At 34.6% G+C, this 17,359-nt stretch overlaps 2 protein-coding genes across 4 annotated transcripts in view; both read right to left on the reverse strand.

Moving 5' to 3' along the window:
* Window positions 1-979: 979 nt before the first annotated feature.
* On the reverse strand, window positions 980-8,799 carry ube2j2 (ubiquitin-conjugating enzyme E2, J2 (UBC6 homolog, yeast)). The gene is made up of 7 exons (XM_048177997.1): window positions 8,597-8,799; window positions 7,857-7,987; window positions 5,233-5,273; window positions 5,039-5,141; window positions 4,201-4,339; window positions 2,651-2,731; window positions 980-2,546 (listed from the first exon to the last, which is right to left on the reverse strand). The coding sequence occupies exons 2-7, from the start codon at window positions 7,985-7,987 to the stop codon at window positions 2,262-2,264; spliced, it is 780 nt and encodes a 259-aa protein (XP_048033954.1). The 5' UTR covers window positions 8,597-8,799; the 3' UTR covers window positions 980-2,261.
* Window positions 8,800-9,795: 996 nt separating this feature from the next.
* The window catches only part of acap3a (ArfGAP with coiled-coil, ankyrin repeat and PH domains 3a), a 90,407-nt gene continuing 82,843 nt past the window's right edge, over window positions 9,796-17,359 (reverse strand). For all 3 annotated transcript variants that reach the window (XM_048177995.1, XM_048177994.1, XM_048177996.1), the window contains exons 25-26: window positions 10,611-10,713; window positions 9,796-10,501 (exon numbers count right to left, since the gene is read on the reverse strand). In XM_048177995.1, the coding sequence (XP_048033952.1) occupies window positions 10,495-10,501; window positions 10,611-10,713 (110 nt within the window). In that variant the 3' untranslated portion in view covers window positions 9,796-10,494. The remainder of the gene's footprint in view (window positions 10,502-10,610; window positions 10,714-17,359) is intronic.

Genomic DNA, 17,359 nt, shown 5'->3' on the forward strand with positions numbered 1-17,359 from the left:
TTGGCTGCAGCACAGTTTGTTAGTTTGGTAGGCATATTATTTTCGGTTTCTCTATGTTTTATTTGAAATTTTATACTCACAAATGCAAATATAATTGTAAACGTTTACGTTTCCCACAGGCGATAAAGCAATATGTTAATATAATTTCTATTCTACCAGTTTTTCTACTTATATATAATACATTTCAGTTTTTATAACAAAGTTTTTATATATTTACAAACTTTTGTTAGATGTGGTTAATCGATTTGACATTTGACAGCACTTTTACTTCATAAAAAAATGTATTCAGTAACGTAATCCAAGTACCACAATATGAAAGTAATGTAATCTGATTACTTTTGGATTACTTCATGGTCACATATATATAGCAGTTTTTATGGCAAAATAATGATTTATTTAGTTTTAAATGAAACGATTGTATTCCTGATAGTATCCCCCCTTTTTTCAAAATGTTACTGTAATCTGATTACTACGTTTTTTGACTTAACTGTAACAAATTAGTTACTGGATTTTTGTATCCTGATTACATAACGCTGTTACATGTATTCCGTTACTCCCCATCCCTGTATATATATATATATATATATATATATATATATTCAAATAATATATTTTTTGAAAAACTTTGCTGTTTCTACTGTACTCAATGGTATATTACACACACACACACACACACACACACACACACACACGAGTGTGTGTGTGTGTGTATTATACCCGAGAGTGATATCAACAATAACTACAACAACAATTATACAAATATCCATGTGCTAATATTTTAAGGGACTTGGGAGTATTCAATTGCAGTTTCATCTTAGTGGTTGTAAATAACATGCCTGTAATGTGTAAAATGTGAGGCATGAAGTTAAGAAGTGTTTTGTCTCTTCAGCACATCTTTGTTTCCAGCTGACATTGCATCACTGTCTTCATCAAATGCAACAAGGCAAGAGGTGGAGTTGAATCACACAGGAACGACCGCTTTCTTTAATAGAATATTATTTATTCAAAATGTAAACACAACATGACTATCTCTGATTACACGCCCCTCTAAAGGAAAGGATATCGATCAACAGTGTTCATGGAGGTGCTGAAATATGTATTACCGCTAGTATCCGGGACATCAGAACACTTGAATTGGGGGAGACCAGAACATACTGGTACAATGAGAGTATTAAGTAAGAATGAGCAGCGACACGACCGCTCTGACCCAGAAAGAGATGTTTTGCGGTGCAGGTAGGTCTCAGCAAACTAGACTTTGACTTGCAAGTCTTCTTTGTGAATTATTTGTGCAACTCGAGGTACTTTTCCTAATAAACACAACCAAAGATCTTACAGTACAACAGGAAATGTAAGAATTTAATGCATATTCACCTGCCTATGTTTATAACAAGAATTAAATGGATTTTTCAGTTTATTAAGAATTATTGCATAAATCACAACCCTTGGAAACAAAAGAAGTGCTGTGTATCGTGAAAGCCAAGTAGTGCTGACAATCCTACATATTGCACAAAAAACAATTTATAGTGTTGAAAAAAATGAGTTCATATGCTTTTCTTTTAGCCGACAGTGACTCCCTCCGAAAGAAAGTTAATGTACACTTGGAGCGCCGCATCACAGACAAACAAAATACAAGTAATTCATTTCACACCGCTTCTTTCCTGGCCTAACTGGTTGTTACGGTTGGCTTAGCGCAAGCGAGCACAAATGCATTTAAGAACAAGTTTCCATCGGTAAAGCATGTTTACAGTCGAGCCATTCTATTACATAAAATACTCTGGGATTTTCGTCACAGCAATAAATGGTGCGACACACATCAGAACTGTTTTTCTCTTTAGTTTTTTAAAGGAATGATTGGACTTTTTTCTCTTTTAATCTTCCACATAAAAACCCAGCATCCTATATGTGCAGATTTTAAAATCTTACAGATCAATGAGAAACATGAAAAACAACAAATGCTGATTCAGGCCCTTAAAAAAAAAGCCCGCTCTGATTAATTTCACGGTCACACGAAGTCGGCTTCCTTTGTGAACTGCGTAAGGTAGAAAATTTGCTTTTTTAAAATTTCCTTACATATTAATAAAGCCATCATGTCATGTGACCTTGACCTTTAAGTGGCCGTGTTACACGAGATCTGGTTGTCACCACTATGGAGGAAATCACCAAGCTCTCAATTTCATTAACGGGACACTGCTTCGTTTTATTTGGTCGTGAGAACAGCACCAGCCTTTCGTCCCTCCTGTCGATGGTTCTCATTGGGCGATTCATTCCTGCGCGATGCTCCGCAGGACATATTTGACTGTGTAAGCGAAAGCGGCGAAGCCTACAATGACGAACAAATTAGCGAGCGCTCCACCCAGGAGTCCATGGTTACGGTTGACCTGCTGGAGGTCGGGCGGGTGGGCCGCACCCGGGGGCAGGTGCCCGTTCAGGGGCAGGTGCCCGTTTTGCGCATGGTGGGCTTCGCCATCCGGCACCACGTCGGGAAGGGGCAGCGCCTGTGAGCGAGACCTGAGCTCTTCCTGCATACGCTGCTTCTGCTTGATTTCCTGTTTGATGGGGGACGAACGGGACCGAGCATTAATGCATTTGTTGAAAGAATGTGCTTACTACTCATAAATACATCTGTGAGGAAGTCTGGCACGATACTTACTTCAACAACATCTGGAAACAGTTCACAGAAGACTTTGTCCTTGATGTTGAACGCAAGACTCTGGGAGGCCAACTGTCTTTTCTGCAGGGAACACATTCAAACAAACACGGCATTAAAACTGATCTCGTTTACTTTCGTCAGACATGTTCATGCATATAGCACATTTCAAAAAAATAAATAAAATTACAAACTTGGTTCATCTCTTTTTTGAATGATTTCACAAATCCTGTATGCAATGCCCACTTTTAAATATCCAAACAATTTCTGATGGATTAAAAAAAAAAAAAAAAAATTAAAATTAACTCCCGCCCTACAAAAACACCACTTAAAGTGACAAAAAAGCCAAATATTTAAATATAGGCCAAAACAATGGCCACATATTGAATTTCTGACGAGTATAATGAAGTATGCTCTATACTGACATCCAAAAGTTGGGTGTCAGTAGGATTTTTTTATGTTTTTGAAAGAAGCCTTTTATATTCACCAAGGCTGCATTTATTTGATGAAAAATACAGTACATACAGTAATATTGTGAAATATTATTACAATTTAAAAGACCTGTTCTCTATTTTAATGTATTTTGAAATGTAATTTATTCCTGTGAACAAAGCTGAATTTTCAGCATCATTACTCCAGTCTTCAGTGTCACATGATCCTTCAGAAATCATTCTAAGATGCTGATTTGCTGCTCAAGAAACATTTATTATTACTGTGCACACACAAAGCCGCCCGGGGAACAGCACAAGATCTCTTTTGCGCTTTTATTAATTCTTTAATATCAAGCACGTTGTGCAATAGACTGCATTTTATGAAAGCCATTTGACAGGATTATACTGATTTGCATATTAAAGGGCCGTTTACAAGACACTATTTTCAACTATGCGTTTTGGCAGTTCATTTACACGACAACTGCGTTTTGGGGGCCTGAAAATGCAAAAACAGGTTTCAAAAGTGCAAGTTTTTGAAAAATACTGTTATTGTCTCTTTGTAAAACTATAAAAACATGAATTTGTGAAAACAGTGATGTCATACACGTGTATTACGTGTTCAGTCTACAGGTGCATACTGTTTCTCTACAAAGTAACATCGCCAACTACTGGCCTGGCAGCAGAATATAGCGTTTTTAGACGTTTTTTCCGATCTGTGTGAAATGGGATCGTTTTGACAACGTTGTCGCCTGTTTGCGAAAAACGCACAGGAAAAACTTCCATTTTAGTACATAATTTTTTTGTAAATGTACCCAAGTTTGGCCAATTAAGAAGGAGAAAAAGTGCACCGCTGTAAAGGAAAGGGATGGAATGAGGCACAATATTAATAAAACTAAAATTCTATTAATTGCACAGTCCCAAGAAGTATTAATAATAATAATAATAATAATAAATAAATAATTAAATAAAAAGATTGCTACCTCCCCCTTAAAAAAAAAAAAAAAAAAATCTGTAATTATTTATTCACTTGGGTGAATTATTCCTTTAATAAAATATAAAAACACCATGAGGAGGAACACAGCTCAAAGCATTTCACTGTGATTTTAAATCAGCGTGACTCACTGTGAAGTCAGAGGTTTCGATACTGCCGAGAGTCGGGCCCTTTTCAACCATGAAGCTCAGGAGGCCGGTTAAGATGGTGGATACGGACCACGCAGGGTTCCACGTGTCAGGGTGAAAATCTGTGATGGAAAGACACAACCTGAAAGAAAGAGCGAAAGCTAGTCATTATGCAGGAAAATGTATTGTTCTTCTGATTCGAGTGTACGAGACTTATTATGAAATCTATCGCTGCGTCCGAAATCGAAAACTTCCCTACTACACAGTATGTGAAAAACAGTACACCAAAAGAGTAGTATCTCCAAATACATAGTAGTCGAAAAACAGTAGGTGAAAAGTCCCTGGTTGACCTACTACTTCCACCGAGATTCTGAAGTGCGCATCCGATGGACACTTTACTATCCCATGAGGCCACGGGAGAGGATTTATACATAACTGATGCTGTTAGGTTACAGATATAATATGTCCGAATTCATACTAGCCATAATCATACTATAGAGCGTACTTTTTTAAGTAAATTCAAATTGATGCTGATGTTCCAACCATGCAAAAACTCACAATACAGTAACAACTATGGCGTACAACGTGCAACACTCATAGAAGTGAACTATTAACCTTAGTTTACATGTAGCACGAGGAGGATCATGGCACTTCATGAGTTTGCTCAATAACAATGTTATAATGAAAGATTTTTTATCATATAGTAAACATTTCATAGCAGCAATAAGGCACTCACGACTGTGTCATGCATAACAACAGCTTTTAGCTGTAACTATGCTCAAAATGACTGTTTACACACTCAACTAAAGGTCTAAAATGAAAAATTAAAGACTGAGTTTACCTTGTATTACATTTAAACCTGCCGTTGGGTGTGATCATGTATATGCTCGGTGGTTTGAAGGGAAATTCCCGTGGGAAAATCAGTTTGCCATGATAGTAACCACCTACGAAAAACAAGACAAGTCAAAATGAAGCAGATATTCAACACCATTTAAAAAAGGGAAGCATCAATGTGAAATTAAAGGGGGAAATCACCTTCATATGGAGTTTTCTCAGGGCCACGTACTAGATAATGCCTGAAAGAGAAAAAAACATGTGATAGTATCGAGAGTGATATGACTACAACCATTAATACTAAGAATTTAACATATAATAAGAGATATTATTTTATCACTTACTATAGTCACTATAACAAGCAAAACAAATCCTGTCAGATGTTTTAGACAATTTTTACACAATTTTTAACATGCAGTGAAAGCACAGTGACAGTTATTGGGCTATCAAGCTTCAAAAAGGACATATTAGCACCATAAAACTAGTCCATACAAATTTCAGTCTGAATCCACACAGAAAGCAATCATGCAGCTTCATACATTACTTAGAATGCATTGTTTTTTGATTCATATAGACCACTTTCATGGTGTTTTTATGTCCTTTCAAGAGCTCAAAAGCATCCGTCTCCATTTATGTTCATTGAATGGATGCAAGAGTGAACGTTCTGCTCAATACAATAGAAATTATACAATCAATTATAAGGAAGTGTCCCATTTTAGAGGTTCCTTATTTTTCTTTTGAAGTCTCCCACAATAGGTTTACATCCATCCAAGGTCAAAAACCACTTGAATTTTCTCATTATATACACTGCAGAATCACCTCTTTTCTTGGTGTCTGAAACGGTTCAATAAAGGATTCGGGTCCTGTTTCCACCTGGTATTAAGATGCGTTTTGGTCGATTGGATCACAAGTGGACGAGGGAGACACGTTCCTGTTTACACCTGTCTATTTTGTCCACTTTCAACCACTTCTGTCCTGATTTCTTCGAAGGGAAGGGGCTATGGGTAAATGTATGTTTTTTTTCTCAGATCTTTCTATCTCATGGACAAAATAAGCTTGTGCAATTTACATATGAACGTGCCGACGGAAAAACATACTGAAAGCATCAACTTTTGTTTCTGTTAGGATTGCTACAATACCACACTGAATGCTGTGAGTGTGAATTAGAAATCAGGAATGGTGAGAGAACATTGTGCTTGGTATGTTTTTCTATCTCCAGCCGAAAGAGTTTAAATCCCGTCTGGCTAGCACGCTTCCTAAAATGTTGACACATTAGGTCAGTAGGTGGAGAGTAGGCAGTCTTTTGTGGCTGTTCGAACATATTCGACCACATGAGCGTTTACACTACGAAAGCAATCCAGTTTGAATGCGTTTTCAACTACCTCTCGAAGTGGTAGAAAGTGGACAAGCTTCACACCCCGTTTATACCTCTATTTATCATCGTCCACAAAATGCAACTTAAAGGATTAGTTCACTTCTAATTGAAAATTTCCTGATAATTTATTCACCCAGATGTCCATGTTCTTCTTTCTTCAGTCGAAAAGAAATGAAGGTTTTTGATGAAAACATTCCAGGATTATTCTCCTTATAGTGGACTTCAATGGGCACCAAACGGTTGAAGGTCAAAATTACAGTTTCAGTGCAGCTTCAAAGGGCTTTAAACGATACCAGACGAGGAATAAGGGTCTTGTCTAGTGAAACGATCGGTCATTTTCTAAAAAAAATACAACTGTATATGCTTTATAAACACAAATTATCGCCTTGCACATGCTTCAGCTTTCCATATTCTTCAAAAAGCTTACGCCGTATGTCCTACGCCTTCCCTATTCAATTTACAGAAAAAAGGAGCTGGTGCCGCCTTCGTTCTGTAAGTTGAATAGGGAAGGCGAAGGACATACAGCGTAAGCTTTTTGAAGAATATGGAAAGCTGAAGCACGTGCAAGGTGATAATTTGTGTTTATAAAGCATATACAGTTGTATTTTTTTAGAAAATGACTGATCGTTTCACTAGATAAGACCCTTATTCCTCGTCTGGTATCGTTTAAAGCCCTTTGAAGCTGCACTGAAACTGTAATTTTGACCTTCAACCGTTTGGTGCCCATTGAAGTCCACTATAAGTAGAAAAATCCTGGAATGTTCATCAAAAACCTTCATTTCTTTTCGACTGAAGAAAGAAGGACATGGACATCTTGGATGACATGGGGGTGAGTAAATTGTGGACTAATCCTAGCAGGTGGAAACAGGCCCTCAGTCTCTCTAAACCCTTCCATTCCATGAGTCTACTCAGCTCTGATTGGTCAGATGGCCAAGTCTGTTGTGATTGGTCTATGGATTTGCTTTTGCAGCACAGAAAACAGCATCTTCTCGACATGTCGACAACACAAACAAAACTCTTCCAGTCTCAGCTACAACCACAGTGTTTGAGAGGCAAAAGTAGACATTCGCGAGCAACCAACGAAGACCATAGACTGGCATTATGCAAATTTGTTACAAACCTACGTAGGTTTGTGCAGGAACTAATACTGGAATTGCTGACGACTCATTTCTGACAGTTCAGAACTGGTTCTTTCTTTTGGGAGACAATAACTCCATTTATCAGGCACTTTGAAACTTTGCAGAGCTTTTACATTCACAAACAGCTATATTACACACTACATGAAAGATAATATCTGAAAAAGCATAACAGGGGCACTTTAAGAATTAATAGTCAAACTTGACAGAGCTCCAAACTCAAACCACAAGGCAGTAAAAAAACAAGAAAATATGATACAATAGTCTATAACTGTATATCTATCTATCTTTGTTTTGAAGGAAATCAAATGTACCATTCCAAGATGTTGGAGGGTAGAGGTTCAGCACAGATATACGGGACTGGATCTTTCTTGATGCGCAGGTAGTCCTGTTTTAACCGCTGTGTTGCTGTGGTTGGGGCCCTCTTGTTTAAGTTGTTGCTCATCTGTGAAATCACATGGCACTCTCAGTTACACAATACAAACTCAACACTTCCTAGTTTTCATAAAAGACAGTTGATGTGAAACAACAGAATATATAAAATACTCTATAAAGTCTGAAAATACATCAACACTATTGAGATCATGTTTGTTGACATCAACTGCAACCATATTGTTATGATTGTCAATATAAGGAAGCAGTTACGGATATAACAGTTTTACATTGTGTTCTCAATTCACGCAACTGTACAGATTTTAATACACAACGGCGGATATTTAAGCAAATGAGCAGAACTGTTGTGTTTTTTTAGAACAACATGGTGACGTATGTTTATAGAGCGGTTAGTTGTCAGCAACTGTAGACAAAAATAAGACAATAACAATGACAGACAAGTGTAAATATGGTTAAATAACAACAATATGTGTAAACATCGCGCTTAAACGGAGACGTGGACTGTGTTTCAAAGCCTACCTAGATAGTATTTTTGGGCGGCACAGAACATTCAGTTATACATTATGATGACAGCACCAGATGCTGTCTAAGTAGATAGTTCGCTAGCTTTTTAAACACAGCCTTAGACAGTGAAAGGGGATTTTGAACGGTTCCGTCTCACCTCTTTCAACGCCCTCCACGGGATCGACCAGGGTCAAATTGGGGTGATATATTGCTATCCCTTTATTTCAGAGTAAATTCGCCCTTGATAAACTTTCAAAAATAACAAAAATGTAGCTCTTCGGCTAAGGTGAAATTGTCATCTATCCCCCATACCAATATGGCTGCTGCAACTCCAGGAAGTGATGATGTAAAAGGGAAAATAAAAGTTCTGCAACGCATTCGGTTGCTTTTCAAAATAAAAGACGTTAGACTGACATAAAAATGAGCGGGTTGCACACACATGAAAATTGCGTTTTAGGAGTATCGATGTGAATTATATAACAAATCAAAATTGTATTTATTATTCATATATCACGTTATTTATACAAAATGTATCTTTAACTACGCGTTGTCATTTGAACATGTATCTGACTGAGTCAGTGATCTGAATCTAAAGAACCGACTCATAAGAGTCATTTGTTCGGGAATCATAGAATCAGCCTACACTGGTCGCCCTGATTGTTTATGGTTCACTTTAAAGAACCTACTCATAAGAATCATTCGTTCGGAAATCGATCTTGTCATACTGTAGGTGCGTCCCAATTCGCGTACTTATGCATTTTTCTGACTTTTTTTAGTATAAATAGGAATATTGGAAACTTCTGTCGCAGCTTTAATTATGTAGCGGAGAGGGAGGGGCGATCAGACTCCGACAGTGAATGACAAAATAACCTTATAAAATGTATACACTAGTGCATAAGTACATAGTAGTGTATAAGTGAATAGTGTAGTGCGTCATTTGGGACACAGTTTGTTTTAATTCACTAAAAAGAACCGGTTCACAAGAGTCATTTGTTTGCGAATCGCACTGAGTGTTTTAGATTCACTGAAGGACAGGCTCATATTAATGATTCAGTTCCTGGATGGATAAAATCTGATTCTCAATGTCCACTTCATGTGGACACACGAATGTAAGGTAATTCTGAGGGATGTATTGTCCGTCAAATGTCCTGTCCATCTTAACTCATTTTGTTTTCAGCAGAAATACATAATTTTCAGAACGTTTTGTGGAAAATATAGCCTACTGCGCCCAAAACATTTATCACCTGTATGTTTCATGTATAATAACCCAAAGTTAGATATCAAAGTCTATATTAGGTCTTTGTTAACATACAGCAAAATCATAATTAATTTAGCCTAAATCACTTTTTTTTTATCTTAAGAAAAACACAGATTTTTTTTTAGATATTTATTTCCCACAACAAAAGGTCCACTTAATGTTTTTACAAAATACCATAATTTTATATTATCAATTTGCATCTAAAAAGACAATATACAATATCTGCATTTGAATTTGCAATGATTTATAGTGGCTGTACAGATAAAATATATAGACTACACCAGCATAGTCAATACAAAACAGTACATTCATCACTACAGCAACAGACAAAATCACTGCAGATTCTGCAAAAACAACTTCCTTATTATTTCAACTGCTTTAAAAACAGAAAAAAATAATCAGTGCCACATATGTTTTATAATAGAGGGTAATAGTGATGCTTGTAATAGTATTGAGATGAAATGTAAAATGGGAAAGCATTCATGCATGATCTTTTGATTATATGTTTTTACAGACGTGTAACCATAAATTGTAGATGTTTTGATGTCTGTTACTGTCTATGGCTAAAAAAAGGAGAATGCAAATGAAGAAAATAAACACAAAACATTGGGGGTTAAGTCCAGCTGACCCCCATAAAGCTACAAAAATATCATTAAAATCATTTCAAACATTCAACACGAACACATTTTTTGTTTCAAGTCCTTCACACTCGTCTCCATCACACTTATTATATCAGCTAGTCAAAGTGTCTTCTGCTCCAGCTTGATCTGTGTCCAAAGTTTAATAGAGTTGGTCGTTCATACTCTAGAATAGATTAAAAAAGAAAAAATATATTTAAATTACATGTATGTGTTTATAAAGCAATATATGCATTTATCTAACAGATTACTGACGGATATCATGATGCAGCTACCTGAAGGAGTGACGGAAGTGAACGCTCCTCCGTTTCAGCTTTTCAGGATTGTGGGATGCCATATGGGAAAACTCACGGAAAATATCCAGGTATGTGGTGTCACCTAAAATGGGAGCAAACATCGTTAATTTTGACTTTACAAAACTCCAAATTGCAGCTGTAATGTGAATGAAGCCACGGAATAAAAAACAAAAAAGATTGTGACTAGACTACTGTATTGTGACTATTGACTATAGACTATTGTATTATAGACTATTGTATTGTGACTTTTTATCTCACAGTTGCAAGTTTGGAGTTTATTTTATTGGACTTTATAACTTGCAGGTACAAGTTTATATCTCACAATTTGGTGAAAAAGTCTGAATTGCAAGTTATAAACTCGCAATTGTGAGAAAAAAGTCAGAATTTTGAGATAAAAGGTCACAGCACCTTTTAAAATTTTAAACAATTCTTAAGCAATTCCGAGTTTACATCTTACAATTCTTAGATAAAAGTCAGAATTGCGAGTTATAAACTTGAAATTCTGACTTTTTTAGACAATTGAGAGTTTACAATTCGGAATTCTTACTTTTTTCTCCGAATTGTGAGATATAAACTCACAATTGCGTAAAAAAATTCTCCAAAAAAAAAAAAAAAAAAAAATTGACTTTTTTTCCCCTCACAATTTCTCATAATTCTGAGTTTAAATCACAATTCTTAGAAAAAAAGTCAGAATTTTGAGTTATAAACTTATAACTGAGAAATCGCAAGATATAAACTTAAAATACCGTCTTTTTCACATAATTGCGAGTTTATATCTCAATTCTGAGAAAAAAAAGTCAGAATTGTGAGATGAAGTCACAATACCCTTTTAAAGTTTAAACAATTCTGACCTTTTTCTTCGCAATTCCTAGTTTACATCTCACAATTCTTAGATAAAAGTCAGAATTGCAAGTTATAAATCCGAAATTCTGATATAAACTCGCAAATAAAAAGTCACAGTTAACTTTTATTTTTTATTCTGTGGTGGAAACAAGCTTTCATATGTTTTGCACAGAATTGAAAAAGATGGTAAAATAGTTATCTTATGTTAGAAGTTTAGTAAAGCTTTACTAATGCAAAAGCATGTCTCTGAATGGCTAAGTAAGTAATAAGTCTATTACAATAAGTGTTTTCAGCACATTTTAATGCACTTCAGAATTAGAATTAAGTGACAAAAACGACACTTGAAGCACCCCCATCAAAATGAACCTTCTCCAGATCTTTGTGCCATATAAGGTCTTTGTACTGTCTTGTAACCATGGCAACAACTGAAACTTTGGAGGGGACAAAAGGGTGGGTTTGAACACTTTGCCAAACTGTGTGAATTTCACATGCTTGATTTACAATGAGGAGACTGTCCCTGTCTTCCCAGGATGGGTACTCATGCGTACTGACTAGTGTTTGCAGGAGAACCATTGAAAGAGATACTTCTGTTTAAATAGATGTTGAGTTCTGTTGAATTTTATAAACTTGTTATTATAGAAGTCTATGGGACAACCATGTAGGTGTTGTACATTTTTGTCAATGCTTTTGTTAACGTTTTTTGTGTTTTAACACAAAAATATTTCTATTAAAAAATATTGTATTAAAACAGTTAATGCCATCAATTGACTTGGTACTTTCTGCGTTCTGTGTGAACAGTATGGAAGCCTGTTTCCGCCACTGAATAAAAAAAAAAAAAAGATAATTGCGACTTTTTATCTGACAATTCTGACTTCTTTTCTAACAATTGTGAGATATAAACCCACAATTCTGACTTTTTCTCGCAATTCTGACTTTTTCTTGCAATTGCAATTTTATATCTCGCAATTCTGAGAAAAGAAGTCAGAATTGCGAGATATAAAATTGCAATTGCAAGAAAAAGTCAGAATTGCGAGAAAAAGTCAGAATTGTGTGATATATACTCACAACAGCATGTTATAAAGTCAGAATTGCGAGGTATTAACAATTCTGAGAAAAAAAGTCAGAATTGCGAGAAATAAACACAATTCTGAGAAAAAATCTCGCAATTCTGACTTTATAACTCGCAATTGCGACTATATATCTCGCAATTCTGACTTTATTACTTACAATTGCAACTTTATATCTCGCAATTCTGACTTTATTACTTACAATTGCGACTATATATCTCGCAATTCTGACTTTATTACTTACAATTGCGACTTTATATCTCGCAATTCTGACTTTTATTACTTACAATTGCGACTATATATCTCGCAATTCTGACTTTATTACTTACAATTGCGACTATATATCTCGCAATTCTGACTTTATTACTTACAATTGCAACTTTATATCTCGCAATTCTGACTTTATTACTTACAATTGCGACTTTATATCTCGCAATTCTGACTTTATTACTTACAATTGCGACTATATATCTCGCAATTCTGACTTTATTACTTACAATTGCGACTTTATATCTCGCAATTCTGACTTTATTACTTACAGTTGCGACTATATATCTCGCAATTCTGACTTTATTACTTACAATTGCAACTTTATATCTCGCAATTCTGACTTTATTACTTACAGTTGCGACTATATATCTCGCAATTCTGACTTTATTACTTACAATTGCAACTTTATATCTCGCAATTCTGACTTTATTACTTACAATTGCAACTTTATATCTCGCAATTCTGACTTTATTACTTACAATTGCGACTATATATCTCGCAATTCTGACTTTATTACTTACAATTGCGACTTTATATCTCGCAATTCTGACTTTATTACTTACAATTGCGACTATATATCTCGCAATTCTGACTTTATTACTTACAATTGCGACTATATATCTCGCAATTCTGACTTTATTACTTACAATTGCAACTTTATATCTCGCAATTCTGACTTTATTACTTACAATTGCGACTTTATATCTCGCAATTCTGACTTTATTACTTACAATTGCGACTATATATCTCGCAATTCTGACTTTATTACTTACAATTGCGACTTTATATCTCACAATTCTGACTTTATTACTTACAGTTGCGACTATATATCTCGCAATTCTGACTTTATTACTTACAATTGCAACTTTATATCTCGCAATTCTGACTTTATTACTTACAGTTGCGACTTTATATCTCGCAATTCTGACTTTATTACTTACAATTGCAACTTTATATCTCGCAATTCTGACTTTATAACTCACAATTGCGACTATATATCTCGCATTTCTGACTTTATTACTTACAATTGCAACTTTATATCTCGCAATTCTGACTTTATAACTCACAATTGCGACTATATATCTCGCAATTCTGACTTTATTACTTACAATTGCGACTTTATATCTCGCAATTCTGACTTTATTACTTACAATTGCGACTTTATATCTCGCAATTCTGACTTTATTACTTACAATTGCGACTATATATCTCGCATTTCTGACTTTATTACTTACAATTGCAACTTTATATCTCGCAATTCTGACTTTATTACTTACAATTGCGACTATATATCTCGCATTTCTGACTTTATTACTTACAATTGCAACTTTATATCTCGCAATTCTGACTTTATTACTTACAATTGCGACTATATATCTCGCATTTCTGACTTTATTACTTACAATTGCAACTTTATATCTCGCAATTCTGACTTTATAACTCACAATTGCGACTATATATCTCGCATTTCTGACTTTATTACTTACAATTGCGACTTTATATCTCGCAATTCTGACTTTATTACTTACAATTGCGACTATATATCTCGCAATTCTGACTTTATAACTCACAATTGCGACTATATATCTCGCATTTCTGACTTTATTACTTACAATTGCGACTTTATATCTCGCAATTCTGACTTTATTACTTACAATTGCGACTATATAACTCGCAATTCTGACTTCATAACTCACAATTGCGACTATCTCGCATTTCTGACTTTATTACTTACAATTGCGACTATATATCTCGCATTTCTGACTTTATTACTTACAATTGCGACTATATATCTTGCAATTCTGACTTTATAACTCACAATTGCGACTATATATCTCGCAATTCTGACTTCATAACTCACAATTGCGACTATATATCTCACATTTCTGACTATTACTTACAATCGCGACTTTATATCTCGCAATTCTGACTTTATTACTTACAATTGCGACTATATATCTCGCAATTCTGACTTTATAACTCAAAATTGCGACTATATATCTTGCATTTCTGACTTTATTACTTACAATTGCAACTTTATCTCTCGCAATTCTGACTTTATTACTCACAATTGCGACTATATATCTCGCAATTCTGACTTTATAACTCACAATTGCGACTATATATCTCACATTTCTGACTTTATTACTTACAATTGCAACTTTATATCTCGCAATTCTGACTTTATTACTTACAATTGCGACTATATATCTCGCAATTCTGACTTTATAACTCACAATTGCAACTTTATATCTCGCATTTCTGACTTTATTACTTACAATTGCAACTTTATATCTCGCAATTCTGACTTTATATCTCGCAATTTTGACTTTATAACTCGCAATTGCGACTTTATATCTTGCAATTCTGACTTTATATCTCGCAATTCTGACTTTATATCTCGCAATTCTGACTTTATAACTCGTACTTTATATCACAATTCTGAAAAAAAATCTGAATTTTGAGAATGTAAATCAGAATTGCAAGATAAAAATTTGTTTTATTAAAAAAAAAATTATTAAAAATTTGACCTTTCTATGGAAACAAGCTTCCATAGAAAGGTCCCAAAGACATTACTTTCAAAAACAAAAAAAATCTTACTATCAAATTTTGATTGATATTGTATATTTAATATCATATATTTAATATACAATATATATATCTTTAACCCTGACATTCTAATAGCTCTTTGATCCAGTCAAAGGAACATATTAAAATAATTTAAAGGCAAAATAAATGTTAATTTCAAAATGTAAATTAATCAGTCAAAAACTTACAGCAGCAATCTTGGGTTCATGAGTGAGTTGTGTTAATGCAGACAGTTATATAACAGTGCACACTAACTCAGCAGACAGAGAAGAGAGAGGCTGGAGAAGAAAAGCCAAGCAAAAGCAGTTAGTACTTCATTCACGTTTCATTTATTGTCATGATTCTTTTCGGTTTAGAAGGAAATGACAGATAAAAGGGCAGAAACAAAGAGCAAATAAAAAGAAGTCGCAAAGGTTCTAATTTACAGAAGAATCTTCAGTTATACAATATTCAGACATATTTTACAAAATCGTAGCATGACACCGACATGAAAAGAAAAGCAGAAATATGAAAGCAAGCAGTAGAAGAGGTTATGTGCTACAGCCACCAACTAGAAAAAAAATCTCGTTTAACAGTTTTTTTTTTTTTTTAAAATATTGGTGCATCATTGTATTTATTTTGAAAAAAGTTATGCTTTTGGTTCGGTTTTGCCACTTCAGGAGTCATACTGATTCCATATTCACAAAACGTTAAACAGAAAGTGCTACGATTTCATTGGCCAGCGAGACAAAGACGACACCAACCAATGACCTTTCACCCAAAACATGTCGGGGAACAACTTTACAGTATTCTAGCCTGTTCACAAATGACAAATAACACATTTACAAATGAATTTCCTCTCAACAAGTGCTATGTTTTTGATTGCTTTGGGGAAAAGGGTCCTTATACACTAACATGTCTGTGGTCTTTGGTTGAGATCTTGAGTTAAAGTGATGGTACACATCCGACTTTACATAACATAATCAAGACACGTCTCATGAATATATTTATGACTGCCAGGAATATATATATATGACATCACGTTAACTCGCTTACGATGTCGTCCAAAATAGTTAGATATGCTCATGCTTTTTAGTGTCCTCTCCAATATAAAGCAGAAGTTTTAGAATTGAGACCATATTTTGAGATTTCATTCACACTCAGATTCACGAGGAGCAAAAAGCAGCAGGAAACCAAACAGACCAGAGCAACAGCAATCAATGCACTGAAGATAACAGAAATTAATAAGCAAAAATAAAACTACTGCATTATACACTAACACACACACTACTGTTCAAAAGTTTGGTATCAGTATGATTTTTTGAAAGAAATTACTACTTTTATTCAGCAAGGATGCATTAAATTGATCAAAAGTGAGAGTAAAGATGTTTATGATGTTACAAAAGATTTATATTTCAAATAAATACTGTTCTTTTGAACTTTATATTCATCAAAGAATCCTGAAAAAAGTTTCCAAAAATATTATGCAGCACCACTGTTTTCAACAATAAGAAAAATAAACATTTCTTGAGCAGCGAATCACCATATTAGAATGATTTCTGAAGGATCATGTGACACTGAAGACTGGAGTAATGATGCTGAAAATTCAGCTTTGATCACAGGAATAAATTACATTTTAAAACACATTCAAATAGAAAATAGTTATTTTAAATTGTAATAATATTTCACAATTTTACTATTTTTACTGTATTATTCATCAAATAAATGGAGCCTTGATGAGCATAAGAGACTCAAAAATATTACAAAATCATACTAACCCCAAACTTTTGAGCGGTATTGTCTTGTTAATCAGTCATTTTTGATTTTACAACCCTGTAAATGAATTTGCTAATTTGTTTTTGGTGTCTAAACTGGAGTTTGGTTGCGAACTGTAAAGTTCACAAGTATATGAAGTTACAAAAATACAATCTGTTTCCGCAATACATAAAAACCATCGTATCATTGCACTATTGCTCTGGG

This window comes from Megalobrama amblycephala, linkage group LG24 (genome assembly GCF_018812025.1).
Source record: "Megalobrama amblycephala isolate DHTTF-2021 linkage group LG24, ASM1881202v1, whole genome shotgun sequence".
Lineage (NCBI taxonomy): Eukaryota > Metazoa > Chordata > Actinopteri > Cypriniformes > Xenocyprididae > Megalobrama > Megalobrama amblycephala.